Below are 23,366 nucleotides of genomic sequence, written 5' to 3' on the forward strand. Positions count from 1 at the left end.
GGGGCAGGGTGTAGTCTTGATTCTGGGGAGTCTGGGGTTGCCCCCCACAACATTTTTTAAAGACCAAGTCAAATTTTGTGTTTTCTGGTGAATTTTAACAGGTATGAAGCCCTCTGAATCAAATAAAACTCACTTCAATCTGTGAAGTAAAAACATAGTATTGATTACGGGGGGTCTGGGGGATCTCCACCAGAAATTTTTGAAAAGAGCAAGTCAAATTTTGCATATTCTGGTGAATTTTAAGGGGCATGAAGCCCTCTGAAGCAAAGAAAACTCACTTCAAACTGTCAAGTAAAAATTCTTTGTCTTCTGTAGTATTTTGATCTGTTCTAATCCAGTGAATGCACCAAATGGGTGCTGTATCGCTGTACAGTCAAAATACAAAATCAGGGCCTAAAGCAACTGACAACGTTGTCCTGCTGTGCACAAAGTAACACTGTCACCAGTTTTGAAAATGCATGCGCACTGAGAAACTCAAAACTGGCTTATTCACATTTAATCTGTAACATGCTCTCACTCGAAACATTTATTTCTGTATTTATTTATTTATGTTCATTGTGAGTTGGTTTTACCTTTTCTGTTTTGTTTTGTTTTATCAGGTTCTTTTTGTCTGTTTCTCTAAAATTGTATTGTAGCAATATTAGTTATTATTACTTTTGTTGTTGCTATTATTATTATTAATATATAAAATAAATAAAAAATATCACAATTCGTAATACATTTGACTCTTTTACGACAACAAATGCTAATCCATTAATTATTTATTATACAGAAAACAAATGCACACAAACTGTGCTGAGATGTGAACAGCTGAATGCTAACTTTAACATTGAAAACGCCATAGACATGCTAATGTGTAAGCATCTGTCGTGTTTTAAGTTATAAAATACATCTATCAACTGTTTCAGAAGACCATAACAGGTTGGTTTAATATAAAAAAAAGGTAACTATTACTGACAGACATATGCTCTTTAGGGTTTTAGCGGGGGAAAATTAAGATAAAGCGAAATAATACAACAAACCATTGAAGCAGTGAGTCAGATCAATGCTTCATTGGTTCAAAGCAAAGCCACACCCCGCTTTACTTGGGGAGTGTCTGCCAATGTTCTCATGAAGACAGGGAGGAGGACGGTGGCTCATGGCAAGCAGTAAACAGAGCAGAGAGGAAGGAAAATTCACACAGTCCCTTTCTCCGCAGTGCGGCGCCATCCACGCAGACATTGCTGCTTTGATTAGTGCATAATGGGATGTTGCTTTGACAGTGAGACTATCATATTTCGGCCCCAAAACATGCATGACACCACGTGCGCACACATATGTGTGGTTAAATTTTCCAAATGACGGAAATCCGTCGTGGTGACGGAGAAATTTAACCCATGCATTATGTGGATAAAATACACAATGGAAGTAAACTAAAAGCTTTCATTAAATGAAATAAGAGCAAATACAAACCTCACCTTGCTGCACTTTCACCTCAGGGAGCCTTGGTGACCGCTGTCCAAATGAACCGGTGGGCACTAATCTGTTAATGAGACTGAAATCCTTTCACTTGCACCCACTTCCTTGATACTATAGAGCTGTCTCCATGGCACACTCCAGTTTTAAGGGAAGGGCAAGTGCTACAGAGATTGGTTGATATGTTTGAAAGACAAAATGTCCATGAATAATGAACACAGTAATCCCAACCTTTAACACAACGCACCCAGCTTTGTGCTAGTATTTTCTGTCGCTTAAATAGCAAAGTGCACTCAGACATGCCCCAAATGAGTATTGGCTTCTATGCATCACTGTCAAAACTGAGCCATAAATTCACTTCACATTATGTGCAGTGCTGTCAGTATAATACAGGCAATGTTTTGGAAAAGGGAAAGCATTTGTTTGTAGAGATTCTTACCTTGATGTTGCAGGCCTGCTCCATTAGCCTGCGGGCATTTTCTGCAGCTCTGTATCGTTTAGGCAGCTGGACTCTGAAGAACTTGAGAGCTCCTTCAAAGTCTGCCTGCAGGAGGTCCTCTTTAGATGTCTGGATGTAGAGAGGTGTGAGGACAAAAGGAAAAAAGACAAGTGACACTAAAGTGAGAGAAGGGGAACTCAAAGTAACGTCCAGTAAGTGGTTTGTTCAAAATGCCAGATTAAGGAAGGATTGTGAGCATATTGAGGTCAAATTATATTGAGTTAAGTGTGTTAAACCCTCTGAATACTCATTAACTCACTCATCCTTAAACACTTACTCCAATTAAGGGTCAAGGGGGCTGGAGCCTATCCCAGCAGTCATAGGGCGTGAGGCAGGGTACAGCCTGGAGAGGACGCCAGTCTGTTGCAGGGCCACATATACAACCCCAATTCCAATGATGTTGTGTAAAATGTAAATAAAAACAGAATACAATGATTTGTAAATCCTGCAAACTGGGGTGGTGGTCCTCATGTTTAAAAAGGGGGACCAGAGAGTGTGTGCCAACTACAGGGGCATCACACTACTCAGACTCACTGGTAAAGTCTACTCCAGGGTACTGGAAAGGAGAGTTCGGCCTCTGATTGAAGAGGAACAATGCGGGTTCCGTCGTGGAACAACCGGCCAGCTCTTTACTCTCACAAGGATCCTGGAGCGTGCCTGAGAGTATGCCCACCCAGTCTACATGCGTTTTGTGGACTTGGAGAAGGCGCATGATCGGATACCCCAGGAGATACTGTGGGAGGTGTTGCGGGAGTATGGAGTGAGGGGGTTCCTTCTCAGGGCCATCCAATCTCTGTACTTGCAAAGCGAGAGCTGTGTTCGGTTGCTCGGCAGTAAGTCGGACTCGTTTCCAGTGGAGGTTAGCCTCCGCCAGGGCTGCGCCTTGTCACCAATCCTTTTTGTGATATTCATGCACAGGATGTCGGGGGAGGAGGGTTTCCAGTTTGGTGGGCTCAGGGTCTCATCACTGCTTTTAGCAGATGACGTGGTCCTGTTGGCTTTATCGGCCGGTGACCTCCAACACTCACTAGATCGGTTTGCAGCCGAGTGTGAAGCAGTTGGGATGAGGATCACCACCTCTAAATCTGAGGCCATGGTTCTCAGCAGGAAACTGATGGATTGCCTACTCCGGGTAGGGAATACGGCCTTGCCCTAAGTGAAGGAGTTTAAGTACCTCGGGGTCTTGTTCACGAGTGAAGGGACGATGGAGTGTGAAATTGGCAGGAGAGTCAGCGCAGCAGCGGCGGTATTGCATTCGCTCTGCTGCACTGTTGTGACAAAAAGGGAGCTGACCCAAAAGGCAAAGCTCTCGATCTACTGGTCAATCTTCGTTCCTACTCTCACCTATGGTCATGAGTGTTGGGTCATGACTGAAAGAACTACATCGCGGGTACAAGTGACCGAAATGGGCTTCCTCGGGAGGGTGGCTGGTGTCTCCCTTAGAGATAGGGTGAGAAGTTCGGTCCGATCCGTGGGGAGCTCAGAGTAGAGTTGCTGCTCCTTTGCGTTGAAAGGAGCCAGCTGAGGTGGTTGGGGCATCTGGTAAGGATGCCTCCTGGACGCCTCCCAAGGGAGGTGTTCCAGGCATGTCCATCTGGGAGGAGACCCTGGGGAAGACCCAGGAGAGATTATATCTCCACACTGGCCTGGGAACGCCTTGGGATCCCCCAGTCAGAGGTGGTTAATGTGGCCCGGGAAAGGGAAGTCTGGGGTCCCCTGCTGGAGCTGTTGCCCCCGCGACCCAAACCCAGAAAAGCGGTTGAAGATGAGATTAGATTTTAATCTGAAAAATCCATCTGGGTGCGTGGGAATGATGGGTGAGACACCAGAAGTCAAGCAAGGCATCATGGGAGCTGGGAAGCCGAGCACATGAGACAAGAGGAGAGAGGTGTTGGTCGGCGCATTACCTGGAATTGAAACGCAGGTGGAAACAACAATTGAGCCATAAGTTTCAGTCTGTTTGTAATAGATACTTACTTGTGATATATTGAATCGTGTAACATGACGTGGACGACTATTAAATGCGAAAGCATCTCTAGCTTATGTAAATGACTGCAGACCGTGTTAACATTGTGTACACATCTGTACACTGCTGTGCTGTTTTATGTGGTAGCTTGTGTAGCTTAACGTAGCATGTCGTGGTGCTCCATGGAGATCTATAGCAGTAGCCTGGCCGGCTGTGAATCTGAGAAAACCACAGGCGGAGGTATACATGTTGGGCATGCTCAAATGATAGCTAGCACTAGCAGCCTTTTTATAGCAGCAATTACAAATACATTACACGTAGCGTGGGTTACCATCGGGGTTCTAGCCCCGTGGGCGGCCTGCAAATTTCCGCCTGGCTCTCAGGTTCAAATTGGCTGTGCCGCCCAGCACAGAGGTTCTGAAAAATGAACTGAAATGTTGTTTAAAATGTACCAATTCGATCATATTTCAAGCTTAAAGAGTCATAGTTTTGCAATTTTAAACCAACAATTAAAGTAATAAATATATTTCTCATTTTCTTCGTATCACATCGCAAACAGTAAAAATCAGAGAATGAACCCGCCATGAAAATCAGATATTAATCCAGAGGTCCTTCTGTATCGGGATCTGAAGATACATTCAGAAATTTAGTTTATTTTACACTTGAATGGCTTCATGTTTCTAAAAAGCTCCGAGTTTGAAAAACAGCAGACACAGAAGGGTGTGTGTGAGAGAGAGAGAGAGAGAGAGAGAGAGAGAGAGAGAGAGAGAGAGAGTGGAGGAGGGATGAGAGGAGGAGCTCTCGGGGCACAGCGTCAGTGAAAGAGGAAAGTGAAACTTATTCACAAAGCTCCAGACCTCCTCTCTCTCTTAATAATATTGCTGATCTTTAATGTACACTTAAAAATTGAGCATTGTAATTGTTGTTCTATTATTAATAATCATATCTCTTCATTTTTAGGGCGAGGAGAACGGTGGTGTCATCAAACAAAAGATGGCCAAAACGTTCTCCTGTTGAAGGCTTGAGGTTGTGAGTGGTAGTCCAGCCGCTGCTGATTTTAAAGAAAGATGGCCTCTTTGTTTTGTGAAGCTGAGGTAGGTGAAACTATTGCAACAGAACATACACAAAATGTATCAGTTTTCATTGTTTCTATTAAGCACAGATGTGCTTGGGAATCTTGTGTCATTTCAGATCAAGGAAGAATTCAGGAGAATTACAACAATCTCCTTGGAACATACCTTCACGTACAAACTGTACTACTATACACATAAACTGATTGCATTCATGAAAATTAAGGGGGGTGTCCTGGGGAACAAGCTGAGGAACTGACTGGTCAATTCAAAGATTTGCAGATGTGTGGCACTATTTTCCTCTATTGTTACACATGAGTGTGTTCCTTGAACTATGTATGCTTTTGCATTTTCATTTGTTAGATCACTGTGTATGATTCATAGCTCAGTATTGACACATTTTCAATTGTTTGACAGAACCAAGGCATTGAGATGAGACGTGAAACTGTCAGGATCTGAGGTGAAGTGGCACGGCAGGCAGGTGGACACCAATGCAGACTCATTACTCAAATGGAAGATTAGTAAAAGTTTCATCAGAAACAGGCTTGGTCAGTGCACAGGAAGACAATCAGACAGGCGGCGGTACGGACGGTCGTCAGGCGGAGGCGTGGTCAGTAAACAAGCAGAGTTCCAGCATGGGCAAACAGGTACATAAGAGGTGGCAAAAAACAGAGTCAAAAACAGGCTGGGTTCAGACACGGAGAAGCAGGTTAACAGGCTCAGGCAAAAACGTAGTCAAGGACAAGCAGAAGTCGAGAATGGCAAAAACACAGACTAAGACTGGATACAGATGGCTTGGAACGAGGCTGAATGCACAACGAACTAGCAGTGAGCTGTGGAAGACAAGGGGTTTAAAAGCAGAGGATAATCAGGGCGTGATGAGATGCAGGTGCAGGAAAGAAGGCGTGGCTGAGTGAGACAAGAGTGGAGTGACAGGTGGGCGTGTCAGACAAAAGCAGTAAAAAGAGGAATGTGACAGTGACAGAACAAATGTTAAACAATTAGGAAATAATGATACCTAGAATCCAAATGTGAGAAACAGAATAACCAAATGAAAAGGAAGAAACAGAACAGAAAATTAAAGGCTGGATCTAAACTAGATGAGAACTCAACGTGTGGCAGGAGTGTACAGAAAAACCTGAAGGACTAATGTGCTCAACACAGAGTGACTGAATAACCAGAAAGTAAAGGATGAAGACTAAACTAGAACAGAACTCAATAAGTGGCTGAAGTGTAACAGATAATCCTCAAAACCTAATGTGATAACACATAATGACTAAATAAGAAACAGAGAGTAGAACCAGAACCAAACTTAACGTGGGTGAAGTGTAACAAATCATAAAACCAAGACTAAAGTGTAAGAAACAGAAAATAAACACTCAGAGTTAAACAGAAAAACCAAGACAGGGAAATGGACGGAGACTGGGGAACAAAAGCAGGTTCTGGGCCGGTCCAGGACCAAAGCATGACAGAAACTGTGCTACGCAGTCTCATACTCTTCCTCGGAGAGAAAGAAGAGGAACTATTTGAAGATTGTCTGGTAACGCATGGTTTCTTAAAACACCACTAACGTTTAACCCTCATACCCTGTTTTGAAATAGTTGCAATGTGACAATTAAGGGACACGTGTCCTCTTCAAAAACACTATGAATATGTCATATGTTAATGTTTTTCAGTTTTTTAAACAAATTATTTTAATCAACTTTAGCCCTAATCATAAATATTAAATATTCAATTAATTTCAGAATGTTAACCTTTTAAATGCCAATGTTTGTGGCATCAACACAAATTCTTAATAAAAACACACACACACACACAAACATTTTCAATATAATGAATACAAAGTGGTTCTTTGGGGCATTATTTGGTTGTATAATTCAAATAATTACACAAGAAATGCAAAATTATATTAGCATATGACATATTTATAGTGTTTTTGAAGGCACTGTGGTTCCTTAATGTTTTGGTTACACAGTGTAAAAATTGTCTAAAATGGAAATATAAAAATTATAATATATTACCTGTAATTAGTAGCTGCAAAGCTACTAAGCTACTAAGACATGTGAACACATTTTGAACGTTTTCTGCAGTGTTTATTCAAATTGTAACCTTCACTGTATATGTACTTGCCAGCAGACAACGTTACTGATTAATTTAAATCTCTTCATTCTGATCAGCAACCCCATGTCAGTCCTGAGCATATAGCCAACATACTTTCCCCCCTGTTGTGTAATATATAAATAAAAACAGAATACAATGATTTGCAAATCCTCTTCAACCTGTATTCAAATGAATACACCACAAAGACAAGATATTTAATGTTCAAACTGATAAACTTTATTGTTTTTGTGCAAATATTTGCTCATTTTGAAATGGATGCCTGCAACACGTTTCAAAAAAGCTGGGACAGTGGAATGTTTAGCACTGTGTTACATCACCTTTCCTTCTAACAACACTCAATAAGCGTTTGGGAACTGAGGACGCTAATTGTTGAAGCTTTGTATGTGGAATTCTTTCCCATTCTTGCTTGATGTGCGACTTCAGTTGTTCAACAGTCTGGGGTCTCCGTTGTCACATTTTGTGCTTCATAATGCGCCACACATTTTCAGTGGGCGACAGGTCTGGACTGCAGGCAGGCCAGTCTAGTACCCGCACTCTTTTACTACGAAGCCACGCAGTTTTAACACGTGCAGAATGTGGCTTGGCATTGTCTTCCTGAAATAAGCAGGGACGTCCCTGGAAAAGACGTTGCTTGGAAGGCAGCATGTGTTGCTCCAAAACCTGGATGGACCTTTCAGCATTGATGGTGCCAATCACAGATGTGTAAGTTTCCCATGCCATGGGCACTAACACACCCCCATGGCTGGCTTTTGAACTTTGCGCTGGTAACAATCTGGATGGTCTTTTTCCTCTTTTGTCTGGAGGACACAACGTCCATGATTTCAAAAAACTATTTGAAATATGGACTCATTAGAAACACACTTTTCCACTTGGCATCTGTCCATTTCAAATGAGCTCGGGCCCAGAGAAGGCAGCAGTGTTTCTGGATGTTGTTGATGTATGGCTTTCGCTTTGCGTGGTAGAGTTTTAACTTGCACTTGTAGATGTAGCAACGAACTGTGTTAACTGACAATGGTTTTCTGGAGTGTTCCTGAGTCCACGTAGTAAGATCCTTTACACAATGATGTTGGTTTTTAATGCAGTGCCGCCTGAGGGATCGAAGGTCACGGGAATTCAGTGTTAGCTTTCGGCCTTGCCGCGTATGTGTAGAAAGTTCTCCAGATTCTCTGAATCTTCTGACTATATTATGGACTGTAGATGATGGAATCCCCAAATTCCTTGCAACTGAAAGCTGAGAAACATTGTTCTTAAACTGTTGGACTATTTTTTCATGCAGTAGTTCACAAAGTGGTGATCCTCACCCCATCGTTGCTTGTGAATGGCTGAGCCTTTTGGAGATGCTCCTTTTATACCCAATCATGACACTCACCTGTTTCCAATTAGGTGTTATTTGAGCATTCATCAACTTTCCCAGTCTTTTGTTGCCCCGTCCCAACTTTTTTGAAATGTGTTGCAGGCATCCATTTCAAAATGAGCAAATATTTGCACAAAAACAACAAAGTTTATCAGTTTGAACATTAAATATCTTTTCTTTCTGGTGTATTCAATTGAATATAGGTTGAACAGGATTTGCAAATCATATTCTGTTTTTATTTCCATTTTACACAACGTCCCAATTTCATTGGAATTGCAGTTGTACATTGTGTTGATGGAAAAATTGATCAGGAATTGTAATGCATTAAACTGCATAGATAGTCTAGCTGGTTTGGGATGTTTTAAAATGCACCAATACATTGACCAATGCTTCAGTGCAGATAAGGGGGGAAACTGTTTGAGATAAAGTTAAATGAATATGATTTCAGGAGGGGAGGTAAATGAGAGTTTGGAAACAGGCTAATCTATATTTTCCTAAAATTTGGAACCACTGATCAAAGTAATGTTTAATAATGGTTGTTTTAAGGCATATTTAATCTTCTAGGATATTTAAAGCAATTAAATTATTCAAATGGTTGTATTTTTTTATTTATTTATTTTTCTAAATTAATTGCAATTTTGTCATTTTTATGCAAGAGGACAGCCGCAGTGATGCCACTCAGCACATCCTAAAGATTCTGGTTGTCCATGGGGCGGATGGAGAAGATCCAGTGAATGTATCCACCCTTCTTGAAGGCCAAGAGATGTTGCCAGGATGCGGCAATGCTGCCAAAGCTTGTGCACTGCTAATGGGACTGATTTATGCCCTCAATATTGCAAACCCCTCACCACTGCACTACACCTGTGATGTCAGAAACTTTTAAACTTTTAAAGCCTTAAAGTTGAAATTGTTGTCTTAAATTTTGTAGCCAAGGAAACAGTATTTAACAGGGGTGGCAGCAAGGGCTGAGACACTGCAGGATTCCTTGGAACTAATCACCTTAGCAGGTGGGTTGCTGATGAGCTTCTCCCCTGAGCATAAACACCTGATCACCAATGAAATCACCTGCTGAGACACCTGAGCATTAATCACCTGCTGAGGTGATTGGTAGAAAGGGAAACCTGCAGTGTCTCGGCCCTTCGTCACATGATTGCCCACCTCTGGTATACAGTAGTGTTCAGAATAATAGTTGTGCTATGTGACTAAAAAGATTAATCCAGGTTTTGAGTATATTTCTTATTGTTACATGGAAAACAAGGTACCAGTAGATTCTCACAAATCCAACAAGACCAAGCATTCATGATATGCACACTCTTAAGGCTATGAAATTGGGCTATTAGTAAAAAAAAAAAGTAGAAAAGGGGGTGTTCACAATAATAGTAGCATCTGCTGTTGACGCTACAAACTCAAAACTATTATGTTCAAACTGCTTTTTAGCAATCCCTGTGAATCACTAAACTAGTATTTAGTTGTATAACCACAGTTGTTCATGATTTCTTTACATCTGCGAGGCATTAATTTTGTTGGTTTGGAACCAAGATTTTGCTTGTTTACTAGTGTGCTTGGGGTCATTGTCTTGTTGAAACACCCATTTCAAGGGCATGTCCTCTTCAGCATAAGGCGACATGACCTCTTCAAGTATTTTGACATATCCAAACTGATCCATGATACCTGGTATGCGATATAAAGGCCCAACACCATAGTAGGAGAAACATGGCCATATCATGATGCTTGCACCACCATGCTTCACTGTCTTCACTGTGAACTGTGGCTTGAATTCAGAGTTTGGGGGTCATCTCACAAACTGTCTGCGGCCCTTGGACCCAAAAAGAACAATTTTACTCTCATAAGTCCACAAATTATTCCTCCATTTCTCTTTAGGCCGGTTGATGTGTTCTTTGGCAAATTGTATCTCTTCTGCACGTCTTTTATTTAACAGAGTGACTTTGCGGGGGATTCTTGCAAATAAATTAGCTTCACACAGGCGTCTTCTAACTGTCACAGCACTTACAGGTAACTCCAGACTGTCTTTGATCATCCTGGAGCTGATTAATGGCTGAGCCTTTGCCATTCTGGTTATTCTTCTATACATTTTGATGGTTGTTTTCCATTTTCTTCCACGCGTCTCTGGTTTTTTTTGTCCATTTTAAAGCATTGGAGATCACTGTAGATAGATGAACAGCCTGTTCTTCTGAACAATGTCTTGAACGTCCCATTTTCCTCAGGCTTTCAAAGAAAAGCATGTTCAACAGGTGCTGGCTTCATCCTTAAATAGAGGACACCTGATTCATACCTGTTTGTTCCACAAAATTGACAAACTCACTGACTGAATGGCACACTACTATTATTGTGAACACTTTTTCTACTTTTTGTTACTAATAGCCCAATTTCATAGCCTTAAGAGTTTGCATATCATGAATGCTTGGTCTTGTTGGATTTGTGAGAATCTACTGAATCTACTGGTACCTTGTTTCCCATGTAACAATAAGAAATATACTCAAAACCTGGATTAATCTTTTTAGTCACATAGCACTACTATTATTCTGAACACTACTGTATAATCTCGGCTGCCAGTGTTCCCCATGCTTCTCCACCTTATGAGAAAAGATCTCATATTTACGATATCAGGATCTCATAATTATGAGAAAAGATCAGTGGCTAAATAGTTTTATATATATATATATATATATATATATATATAAAGAAGCAGGCTAAGGTTAGCCGATGTTAACACACTGTAATCAAATACAAAGTGTGGATTTTCCCCTTAAGTGCTCCTGGAGGAGCACGGGTATCTCACCAAAATGAGACGTGTCTCGCTCCCCAGACTTCCAGCTTTCACTGACACTGCCTCGACCACTGAGGGACGAATAGGGGCTCACTCCTAGCCGGGCGCATGCCAGTCTGGGTGCCCCATGCCCCGCATCGCTGGAGGAGTTTCACTCATCAAGGAACAGTTTAGGGAAAAATCCACACTTCGTGTGCACGTGGTGTACGATCACAGTGCAGTGTCGGAGGTTATAAACTGGCCCATTTTCGATGATGACTCAGGAATTCTCACACTTGTCTTTAATGAGACTGGAAGTACGGAAGCACATTGTATGGAAGCAATTACACACACATACACAAAACAAAAATAAATAAATAAAAAATGGCGTGATTACGATAGCCTAATTATGAGAACCTGATGAGATCTTTTCTCCTAATTACGAGATCAGCGGTCCAATTTTTTATCCAGTGAATGCAATACACTTATGTAATTTTGAATGTTGCTGTTGCACTGTTATATTTGAAGAAAAGTACTGTTATAATATTTGAAATGCTCAGTGTTATATTCAGTGGTGGGCACTGTTCAGCTAATCTGATAACCAATAAATATGGAAGCTAATGTTTTGTTAGCGGATTAGCTTTTCAGGTAAGTTTTAAAACCATCATCGGACCAATTATGTTCCGATAAATTTAGTTCCGGTAACTTTCAGTCCGCTAACATTTTTTTTTTTTTTTTTGCTGGTAAAGTAAGCAAAGTTTAACAGTTAAAAACATTTGTAAACCCTAAAATCAAACATTTTAACCCCTGTCGTGTGTAGATCAGTGGGTTATGGCAGAGTGGCTGTTGCTTGCTGATGACGTCATGATTAAGCACAAGACGTGATTGGCTGTTCGAAGCAGGGAGTATTGTGGGTAGTTTAGTTCAGGTTGACTTTGGACGTTACAGTGTTACCGTTTGCTCGACACAAACAAGATAGACTATTTTTAATATTGTTTGATTTTATTTCTTTGTGGCACGGGATAATTTAATGGCTAAGACTCGGTGGGAGAGAGGAGATCTCACGGCGCAGCTGTGAGGGACTTTTCTTCACTGTTTACACACCATTTTGGATAATCAGGATGTTTTATGTGAAATATTTTCTTCAGAATTTAATGAATCCCACTGAAACTAACAGGTAAGAATTTATATTTACTACATGTCTTTTACTACGTATTTGGGTTGTTTAAGCTGCAGGGTTCAAAGCGTGTGAAAAAAGCAGCAGCTTTTAGTTTGTAAATGACGGCGTACAGTGGGGTAAAAAAGTATTTAGTCAGTCCCTGATTGTGCAGGTTCTCCTACTTAGAAAGATGAGAGAGGTCTGTAATTTTCATCATAGGTACACTTCAACTATGAGAGACAAAATGAGGAAAAAAAAAAAATCCAGAAAATCACATTGTAGGATTTTTAAAAGACTTTATTTGTAAATTATGGTGGAAAATAAGTATTTGATCAATAACGAAAGTTCAACTCACTACTTTGTAACATACATACATAACATACATTGGCAATGACAGAGGTCAAATGTTTCCTGTAAGTCTTCACCAGGTTTGCACACACTGTAGCTGGTATTTTGGCCCATTCTTCCATGCAGATCTCCTCTACAGCAGTGATGTTTTGGGGCTGTCACTGGGCAACACAGACTTTCAACTCCCTCAACAAATTTTCTATGGGGTTGAGGTCTGGACACTGGCTAGGCCACTCCAGGACCTTGAAATTCTTTTTACAGAGCCACTCCTCCATTGCCCGAGCGGTGTGTTTGGGATCATTGTCATGCTGGAAGACCCAGCCACGTTGCATCTTCAATGCTCTCACTGAAGGAAGGAGGTTTTGGCTTAAAATCTCATGATACATGGCCCTGTTCATTCTTCCCTTAACACTGATCAGTCGTCCTGCCCCCCTTTGCAGAAAAACAGCCCCAAAGCATGATGTTTCCACCCCCATGCTTCACAGTAGATATGGTGTTCTTGGGATGCAAACTCAGCATTCTTCTTCCTCCAAACACGACTAGTTGAGTTTTTACAAAAAAGTTCTATTTTGATTTCATCTGACCACATGATATTCTCCCAATCCTCTTCTGGATCATCCATATGCTCTCTGGCATACTTCAGACAGGCCTGGACATGTATTGGCTTAAGCAGGGGGACATGTCTGGCACTGCAAGATTTGAGTCCCTCTCTGGGTAGTGTGTAGCCTTTGTTACTTTGGTCCCAGCTCTCTGCAGGTCATTCATCAGGTCCCTCCATGTAGTTCTTGGATTTTTCTTCACCATTCTCATGATAATTTTGACCCCATGGGATGAGATGTTGCGTGGAGCCCCAGATCGAGGGAGATTATCGATGGTCTTGTATATCTTCCATTTTCTTACAATTGCTCCCACAGTTGATTTATTCACACCAACCTGCTAGACTATTGTAGACTCACTCTTCCCAGCCTGGTGCACATCAACAATGTTCTTCCTGGTGTCCTTCGACAGCTCTTTGGTCTTGGCCATGGTTGAATTTGGAGTCTGACTGTTTGCGGCTGTGGATAGGTGTCTTTTATACAGATAACGAGTTCCAACAGATGCCATTAATACAGGTAAAGAAGAAGTTACAGGTCTGTGAGAGCCAGAAATCTTGCTTGTTTGTGGGTGACCAAATACTTATTTTCCACCACCATTTACAAATAAATTATTTTAAAATCCTACAATGTGATTTCCTGGATTTTTTTTTCCTCATTTTGTCTCTCATACTTGAAGTGTACCTATGATGAAAATTACAGACCTCTCTTATCTTTCTAAGTAGGAGAACTTGTATAATCAGGGGCTGACTAAATACTTTTTGGCCCCACTGTATATAATACTGAGATAAAATGACTTCTAATACTGTGTTTTACTGCTTTTAAAAGCTGATGACAGTGTTTGGGGTTTTATTTTTTTATTCAATCATTTATCATGTGTTCTTTTTGTGTTTGTGATCCTTGAATTTACCCAGCAGCCCCTGTGGCGCTTAAAGTGAAACTGTTTTATCAGAAGCCGCCAGCGTAATCTGATGTGGCTGCATCTGAATCAGTACTCACGGTCTGTACTGATGGTCTGTAATAAGGATAAATTTTTAGCAGTTTATCGGTTTAGCGTCATAAAAGATCACTTATCGGATTAATGGTTATTGATGCTAATTTTTTGGTTAGCTGTGCCTACCACTGCTTATATTTTAAAAAAATCAGTTATAATATTTGAAGAAAAGTGCTGTTATAATATTTGAAATGCATTGTAATATTTGAAAAAAAAATCACTGTTATAATATTTGAAAAATGCCGTTATAATATTTGAAGAAAAGCACTGTTATTATATTTGAAAAGCCTACATTTTCCATTACATACATAGTAGGTCACACTTTGTTCAAAACATGTTTTTTAGAAACAGGACCTGTTCAGATGTGAACTTTGGTAAATAAATGTTTATTCTTCTGTATTCTAGTTGTGTGATTTGTGATAAAAGTATATTACCTGGTCAAATTTATCAAAATAAAATAAGCATAATTTACATAATTATAATGAGTACTAAAACTTGATATAACTGATTTAATTTTAAGTGTCAAAAAGATTGTATTTTTCATCACAGTAAATTTACAAATACATTAAATTTACTTAATATTTTCATGTTGGTGATTTTCCTGCCTATGAAAAAAGTTGTTGCTCAACACTGCTCAAAACCTACTGAAGTATTTATGCAGAGGAACAAGCACAACGTTCTAGAATGGCCATCTCAGTCCCCAGACCTGAATATTATTGAAAATCTGTGGTGTGATTTTAACCATGCTCGGAAACCAACAAACCTGAGATGTTTTGTAAATAAGACTGGTCTAGGAAGCGTTTAGAGGCTGTTATTTCTGCAAAAGGAGGATCTACTAAATATTGATATATTTTTTTCTGTTGGGGTGCCCAAATTTATGCACCTGCCTAATTTTGTTTAAATAATTATTGCACACTATCAGTATCAATATCAGTGTGTTTGTCTGTTATATGATATATTTAACTGAAATTTCTGATGCAGACAAGCAATGATTTATAAAGGAAAATCATGAAAATTATCAGGGGTGTCCAACCTTTTGCATACAACTGTACATTCTGATGGCACAGTAAATCATGCACAAAACTCTAATTGTGCAGACACTTAGATAATGTGCACACTTATCATGGCATTGATCACACTGTCTGAATAAATGCTTAAGTATATACTGCCATCTTGTGTTACAAGCCTGTATTGTCACCATAACAGATTCAGAGGAATAACACACAGAATATTGTTCATGGTTGTGCCACAGCTGCATTAAATGGTTTTCTTTTGACATTCCCTTCAACAGACCATGCAGTGACATCAGTTAAAACACTTAACAAAAATACATGACCAATTAACATCTGTCTAACAGAACTCAGCTGCACACATTCAAGAAAGAGTTGCAAATTGTTCACAATGTAGTCCATATTTCTGCCGGCAAGAAAAGCTGAAGAATTTGATAATAAATGATGAGATCTGTATCAAAGGTAAGTAAGTTAATTTTATTATTCTGATTTTATTGTGCAGCATTTCTCCTCCAGCTTTTATTTTGTGAATGTTAATTGTCTGTCAGAAAGTTAGAATGAAAACTGAAGGATGTGCTTCTCAAGTTGTCGAGCTTTGTCTTGTATGAGTATATGTATGAGTAGTCACGTTTAAGATGTTTTGTCCATTTTGTTGCTTATACTTCATCTACACAAGCCATTACAACACACATTGGTCTAACCTGAAAATGTATATGGCGCTATATGAGAATGACGGCAAAAGAGCTGTTCTTGTTGTGGTTACTTGATCTTCTAAATACTTTGTTGCCACCAGGCCTGTCCCTTCACAATAAACTTTTAATAATTACAAAGTAAGCCACAAAGACTACACCTAAACATAACAACCATGAAGTTCTGCCACATTCACAAAGTATCTCAGTGTACTGCCTCTCACCGCCAGAAGCCTAGGGACAAAGAGCCGGTGTCCCATCCCGAGGAGATCCATCACCTTGCAGAAGGAATCAACTGTAGCCTGACTGCCATGAGCCTTCTCCTCTGCCTTTCCCTTTCCATCTTCTACTGCCCTTTGGATTGCTGGAAAGGGTAGTGATGGGGACAGAGTAGGTACAGGTGGAGGGGACGGTGGAGGAGATGGTGGTGGGGTAGGGCAGGGCAAGGGAGAGGGAGAGGGGTGGTCCCGCTCTGGGGCCAGGGTAGCAGATGACTCCAGTGTGTCGTGTCAGATGCTTCAAGAGGAGTTGGAGGAGGGGTTGCTATGTATGATCTCTAAATGTGACCAGAGTAGTGTTGAGGTCAATCTCTACCTGAAGTGGCTGATTCCTGAAGAACAATGTGAACGTTTTGGGTAGAGAAGCTGATAATGTCACATCAGGAAGGTTCACAACAGCCCAATGGCCAGGATGCCAATGTGGCAGAAGTGGGGATCACTGAACTAAACAGTAACTCAGCAGACACACCTCAGGCCTTCATGGCATGCAACGGTACAACAGGTCAAGTTCACATGCTTGGCAGAAAATTCAGGTGAGTGGAGGATGGTCAAGGCCACTCAGCTTGCACTGTCGTCAGAGCCCAGAGACCACCCACGAGTGTGAGAACATCACAGTCAGAAAACAATGCACTGACTTTGATTTCACCATCACGCTGAATCTTCCAACCAGCCAGAATCAGTCTGAAATCCAGTCATACTCCCTACAGTCATTCTCCCTCATGAATCTGCTTCAACCAGTTCTTTGCCGTTGCCTAGCAACAAAGCTGCTCAACACGTGGACTCCTGCTCAAGTAGACAGCAGCACTGGATAGATACTCCACCTTTTTTATGTTTCACTCTGTTAGACTTCAGACACTGAAAGAAAATCCTGTTTTTGCAAGACTAAGTGGCATTAAAGCTCAAGGATCAAAGTATGTTTCCAATTGGGAACCTGCACATCGTATGAAGCTAGCAGGATTTTACCATTCTTTGAAATGCAAACTGTCCTCAGATAATTTGAATCCTTTCAACTGTAGAGCCAGAGGTTATCCATGAGCACAGTCCAGATGGCACAGTTGAAGCAGTCAAGATTCTCTTGTCCATTAAAATGGAAGAATGGCACGATTTTCCCTCAAGAAAATCTGTAGGACTGTGTTTTTCATCCTGACTGGTTTTCGGCTGAGTGTGTGTCGAACGTGATGAGTCAGATGTGAAGATGTGACAGATGGAAAGGAAGAAAAGAGGTAGCAAAACAAAAAAAATTCCAAATTAGACCCCTTTTGCAATTTGTCACTGTGGTGGTTCAGATTTTAATTCTGAACAGTTCAAAAACACATACAGCAGAAATATTATAATAGTCATTAGCTCCAGTAACAACTCCTGTGGTTTCCCATCAGCCACAGCCAGCCATCCGGCCTGCAGTGGTCAGTAAGTCCTTTAGATGCACAGCCAGGTCTTCAGCTTGAAAGTCTCAAACAAAATGGATGAGTGTCTGATGGGTGGAAATGTTATGAGGAGTGACGGTGTAGCAGAGCAAAGAATCCATAGATTAATCTTTCTTTCCATCTACTCTTGTTCTCCCACACTCCCACTGGTCATCTCTCTTTCTGATGTGAGTAGTTAGCAGGTGTAGCTCTGGTGCAGAGGTTTAGGTGGTGCACAGATATAATGTGGTGGGGAATGCATAGCCAGCTGAGAAGAGCAGGAGAAGACGGAGGTGGAGAAGCAGGAGTTGGGCAAGAAGAAAAATGAGTTAAGGTAGCGATGAAGATCCAAGCAGATATCCGTAAGAAATATAAAATAAAATAAAAACCCATAAAAACAAAAGCGAGAGCTTTGTTGCTCTAAACCCAGAGTGCTAAAGCTATAGCTTGTGATCCTGTTGTAACGGATGATGTGAATGGCTGTTACTAAACAGCAGAGGGAGGGAGGTGAGCACAGATGGAGGGAGGGTAGAGAGAGAAGAGATGATAGCAGGGAGGAGAGAGCCTCAGGGGAGAATGTCGTCATGCCTGGCCAATAGGAGGGAGGCAAGCAGAGGAAGCCTATTCCTCCTTCCATCCTCGATTGCTCTCCGACTGCCGTTCTGCATTCTTGGTCAGCCACCACATTCAGCAACTTTCTCTCTTTGACAAACAAAATACATTATTTTAAATGTAGAGTAGCAGGGTTTTTAAAAACAGACGATGCATTATTAAATCAGTGTGCCATCTTCATGTGTGTACTTTACAGATGTATTATAAAGAAAAGAAGTGTAGGCCAGTACACCAAATTAAAGGACTAAAAACAAAACCTAAATGGAGCAGCATTAATAATAGTCTCACTTTATGTCCCACAGTTTTGTCGGAAAATAAAAAAATAAAATACAACAATACATCAGCATGTACAAAAGATGAGCACCTTACAAAATCATCAGCTTGTTCCACCTATGTAAAGTGAAAAACTCTGCTCTGTATTTTAGAGTAGTTTTATATATATATATATATATATATATATATATATATATATATATACACAACCCCTGGCAAAAATTATGGAATCACCGGCCTCGGAGGATGTTCATTCAGTTGTTTAATTTTGTAGAAAAAAAGCAGATGACAGACATGACACAAAACTAAAGTCATTTCAAATGGGAACTTTCTGGCTTTAAGAAACACTATAAGAAATCAGGAAAAAAATTGTGGCAGTCAGTAACGGTTACTTTTTTAGACCAAGCAGAGGGAAAAAAATATGGAATCACTCAATTCTGAGGAAAAAATTATGGAATCATGAAAAACAAAAGAACGCTCCAACACACTAGTATTTTGTTGCACCACCTCTGGCTTTTATAACAGCTTGCAGTCTCTGAGGCATGGACTTAATGAGCGACAAACAGTACTCTTCATTAATCTGGCTCCAACTTTCTCTGATTGCTGTTGCCAGATCAGCTTTGCAGGTTGGAGCCTTGTCATGGACCATTTTCTTCAACTTCCACCAAAGATTTTCAATTGGATTAAGATCCGGACTATATGCAGGCCATGACATTGACCCTATGTGTCTTTTTGCAAGGAATGTTTTCACAGTTTTTAATCTATGGAAAGATGCATTATCATCTTGAAAAATGATTTCATCATCCACAAACATCCTTTCAATTGATGGGATAAGAAAAGTGTCCAAAATATCAACGTAAACTTGTGCATTTATTGATGATGTAATGACAGCCATCTCCCCAGTGCCTTTACCTGACATGCAGCCCCATATCATCAATGACTGTGGAAATTTACATGTTCTCTTCAGGCAGTCATCTTTATAAATCTCATTGGAACGGCACCAAACAAAAGTTCCAGCATCATCACCTTGCCCAATGCAGATTCAAGATTCATCACTGAATATGACTTTCATCCAGTCATCCACAGTCCACGATTGCTTTTGCTTAGCCCATTGTAACCTTGTTTTTTTCTGTTTAGGTGTTAATGATGGCTTTCGTTTAGCTTTTCTGTATGTAAATCCCATTTCCTTTAAGTGGTTTCTTACAGTTCGGTCACAGACGTTGACTCCAGTTTCCTCCCATTCGTTCCTCATTTGTTTTGTTGTGCATTTTCGATTTTTGAGACATATTGCTTTAAGTTTTCTGTCTTGACGCTTTGATGTCTTCCTTGGTCTACCAGTATGTTTGCCTTTAACAACCTTCCCATGTTGTTTGTATTTGGTCCAGAGTTTAGACACAGCTGACTGTGAACAACCAACATCTTTTGCAACATTGCGTGATGATTTACACTCTTTTAAGAGTTTGATAATCCTCTCCTTTGTTTCAATTGACACCTCTCATGTTGGAGCCATGATTCATGTCAGTCCACTTGGTGCAACAGCTCTCCAAGGTGTGATCACTCCTTTTTAGATGCAGACTAACGAGCAGATCTGATATGATGCAAGTGTTAGTTTTGGGGATGAAAATTTACAGGGTGATTCCATAATTTATTCCTCAGAATTGAGTGAGTCCATATTTTTTCCCTCTGCTTGGTCTAAAAAAGTAACCGTTACTGACTGCCACAATTATTTTTCCTGATTTCTTATAGTGTTTCTTAAAGCCAGAAAGTTGCCATTTGAAATGACTTTAGTTTTGTGTCATGTCTGTGATCTGCTTTTTTTTCTACAAAATTAAACAACTGAATGAACATCCTCCGAGGCCGGTGATTCCATAATTTTTGCCAGGGGTTGTGTATATATATATATATATATATATATATATATATATATATATATATATATATATATACACACATATGGGGCAATTACCATTCCCTCTTCCTCACAATCGTGACGCATCAACACTGTGCCTGGCCACACCTCATTTAAGACCGGCACACCCATGAATACACAGATAAGTGCAAGTATATTTGATATTTAAATAATGCTGGTGCTGAGCATGAAAATGACAACAGTGTCAGTTAGAAACGAGCAACTACATACAGTGAGGTAAATAAGTATTTGATCCACTGTCGAATTTGCAAGTTGGCCCACCTACAAAGAATGGAGCAGTCTGTAATTTTAAAAAAGTACACTTCAACTGTGAGAGAGAGAATCTAAAAAAAAAAAAAAGAAAAAAAAAAAGAAAATCAGAAAATCACATTGTATGATTTTTAAATAATTAATTTGCATTTTATTGCATGAAATAAGTATTTGATCACCTACCAACCAACAAAAATTCTGGCTCTCACAGACCTATTTATTTAAGAAGCCCCCCTATTCTGCACTCTTTACCTTTATTCGTTGCACCCGTTTGAAATTGTAACCTGTATAAAAGACACCTGTCCACACACTCAATCAATCACACTCCAACCGCTTATCAGAGATGGGGTCGCAGAGGCAATGGCAACAGCTCCAGCAGGGGACCCCAGACTTCCCTTTCCGTGCCACATTGACCACCTCTGACTGGGGGATCCCGAGGCATTCCCAGGGCAGTGTGGAGATATCTCCTCCCAGGTGGATGTGCCTGGAACACCTTCCAAGGAAAGTGCCCAGGAGGCATCTTTACCAGATGCCCGAACCACCTCAGCTGGCTCCTTTCAACACGAAGGAGCAGTGGCTCAATTCTGAGCTCCCCATGGATGACCTAGCTTCTCACCCTATCTCTAAGTGAGACACCTGTCATCCTCCTAAGGAATCCCATTTCAGCCACTTGTATCCACGATCTAGTTCTTTCGGTCATGACCCAAACCTCATGACCATAGGTGAGAGTAAGAAGGAAGACTAACCAGTAGATCCAGAGCTTCGCCTTTCGGCTCAGCTCCCTTTTTGTCACAACAGTACAGTAGAGCGAATGTAACACTGCCCCAACTGCGCCGATTCTCCAGCCAATCTCACGCTCCATTGTCCCCTCACTCGTGAACAATACCCCAAAGTACTTGAACTCCTTCACTTGGGGCAAGACTGTATTCCCTACCCAGAGTAGGCAATCAATCGGTTTCCTGCTGAGCACTATGGCCTCAGATTTAGAGGTGCTGATCCTCATCCCAGTCGCTTCACACTCGGCTGTGAACTGATCCAGTGAGTGTTGGAGGTCACCGGCCGATGAAGCCAACAGGACCACATCATCTGCAAAAAGCAGTAATGAGACCCTGAGCCCACCAAACCAGAAACCCTTCTCCCCCCGACTATGCCTCAATATCCTGTCCATGAATATCACAAACAGGATTAGTGACAAGGCGCAGCCCTGGCGGAGGCCAACCCCCAGTGGAAACGAGTCCGACTTACTGCCGAGCACCCAAACACAGCTCTCGCTTTGTACAGAGATTGGATGGCCCTGAGAAGGGACCCCCTCACTCCATACTCCTGCAACACCTCCCACAGTATCTCCCGGGGTACCTGATCATACGCCTTCTCCAAGTCCACAAAACACACGTAGACTGGATGGGCATACTCCCAGGCACCCTCCAGAATCCTTGTGAGAGCGAAAAGCTGTTTGGTTGTTCTGTGACCAGGACAGAACCCACCAAAATGGAGTAAATAATTTTTTGTTTTCCTCAAAATTCTACTCACAACACCCCATAGTGACAACATGAAAAAAGTTTTTGAAATTTCAGCAAATTTATTAAAAATAAAAAACTAACAAACCACACGTACATGAGTATTTACACCCTTTGCTCAATACTTTGTTGATCCACCTGTGGCAACAATTATAACCTCAAGTCTTAAATGGAAATGGTAAATGGATTGCATTTATATAGCGCTTTTCCATTTGCATCAGACGTTCAAAGCGCTTTACACACTAATGCCTCACATTCACCCCGTTGTCAGGGTGCTGCCATACAAGGTACTCACTACACACCGGGAGCAACTAGGGGATTAAAGACCGCGCCCAAGGGCCCTTAATGAATTTCCGGTCAGGCTAGGATTTGAACTGAGGATCCTCTGGTCTCAAGCCCAATGGTTAACCACTACACCTTCACCACTTCTCCACTAGACCATCACCAAGTCTTCTAGAATTTGATGCTGCAAGCTTGGCACACCTATCTTTGACCAGTCTTGTCCATTCTTCTTTGCAGAACCTCTTAAGCTCCATCAGGTTGGATGGGGAGCGTTGATGCACAGCCACTTTAAGATCTCTCCAGAGACGTGACCTGACACCACTCCTTTGATATCATGGCTGTGTGCTTCAGGTCATTGTCCTGCTGAAAGATGAACCGTTACTCTAGTCTAAGGTCAAGAACACTCTGGAGCAGCTTTGCATCCAGGGTGTCTCTGTACATTGCTGCATTGATCTCCCTCAATCCTGACTAGTCTCCTAGTTCCAGCCACTGAAAAACATCCCCACAGCATGATGCTGTCACAACCATCCATACTGTAGGGGTGATGCCTAGTTTTTCTTTAAACGTGACATATATATATATATATATATATATATATATATATATATATATATATATATATATATATATATATATATATATATATATATATATATATATATATATATATATATATGTGTGTGTGTGTGTGTGTGTGTGTGTGTGTGACTTTAATTTTTAGTTTGTACATATATACTGTATATATTTCTTTGAGGAACGCAGGGTGATGTTGCCACTTTTTTGTGCTCAGTGTGATG

The 23,366-nt window shown here is 40.9% G+C and overlaps 1 protein-coding gene across 1 annotated transcript in view; it reads right to left on the minus strand.

Annotated features, from left to right (window-relative positions):
• rabgap1l (RAB GTPase activating protein 1-like) overlaps positions 1-23,366 on the minus strand; it is a 422,326-nt gene that overhangs the window by 68,808 nt on the left and 330,152 nt on the right. The window contains 1 exon segment of the mRNA XM_034180104.1: positions 1,895-2,023. Coding sequence (XP_034035995.1) covers positions 1,895-2,023 — 129 coding nt within the window.

This window comes from Thalassophryne amazonica, chromosome 10 (assembly GCF_902500255.1).
Source record: "Thalassophryne amazonica chromosome 10, fThaAma1.1, whole genome shotgun sequence".
Classification (NCBI taxonomy): Eukaryota; Metazoa; Chordata; class Actinopteri; order Batrachoidiformes; family Batrachoididae; genus Thalassophryne; species Thalassophryne amazonica.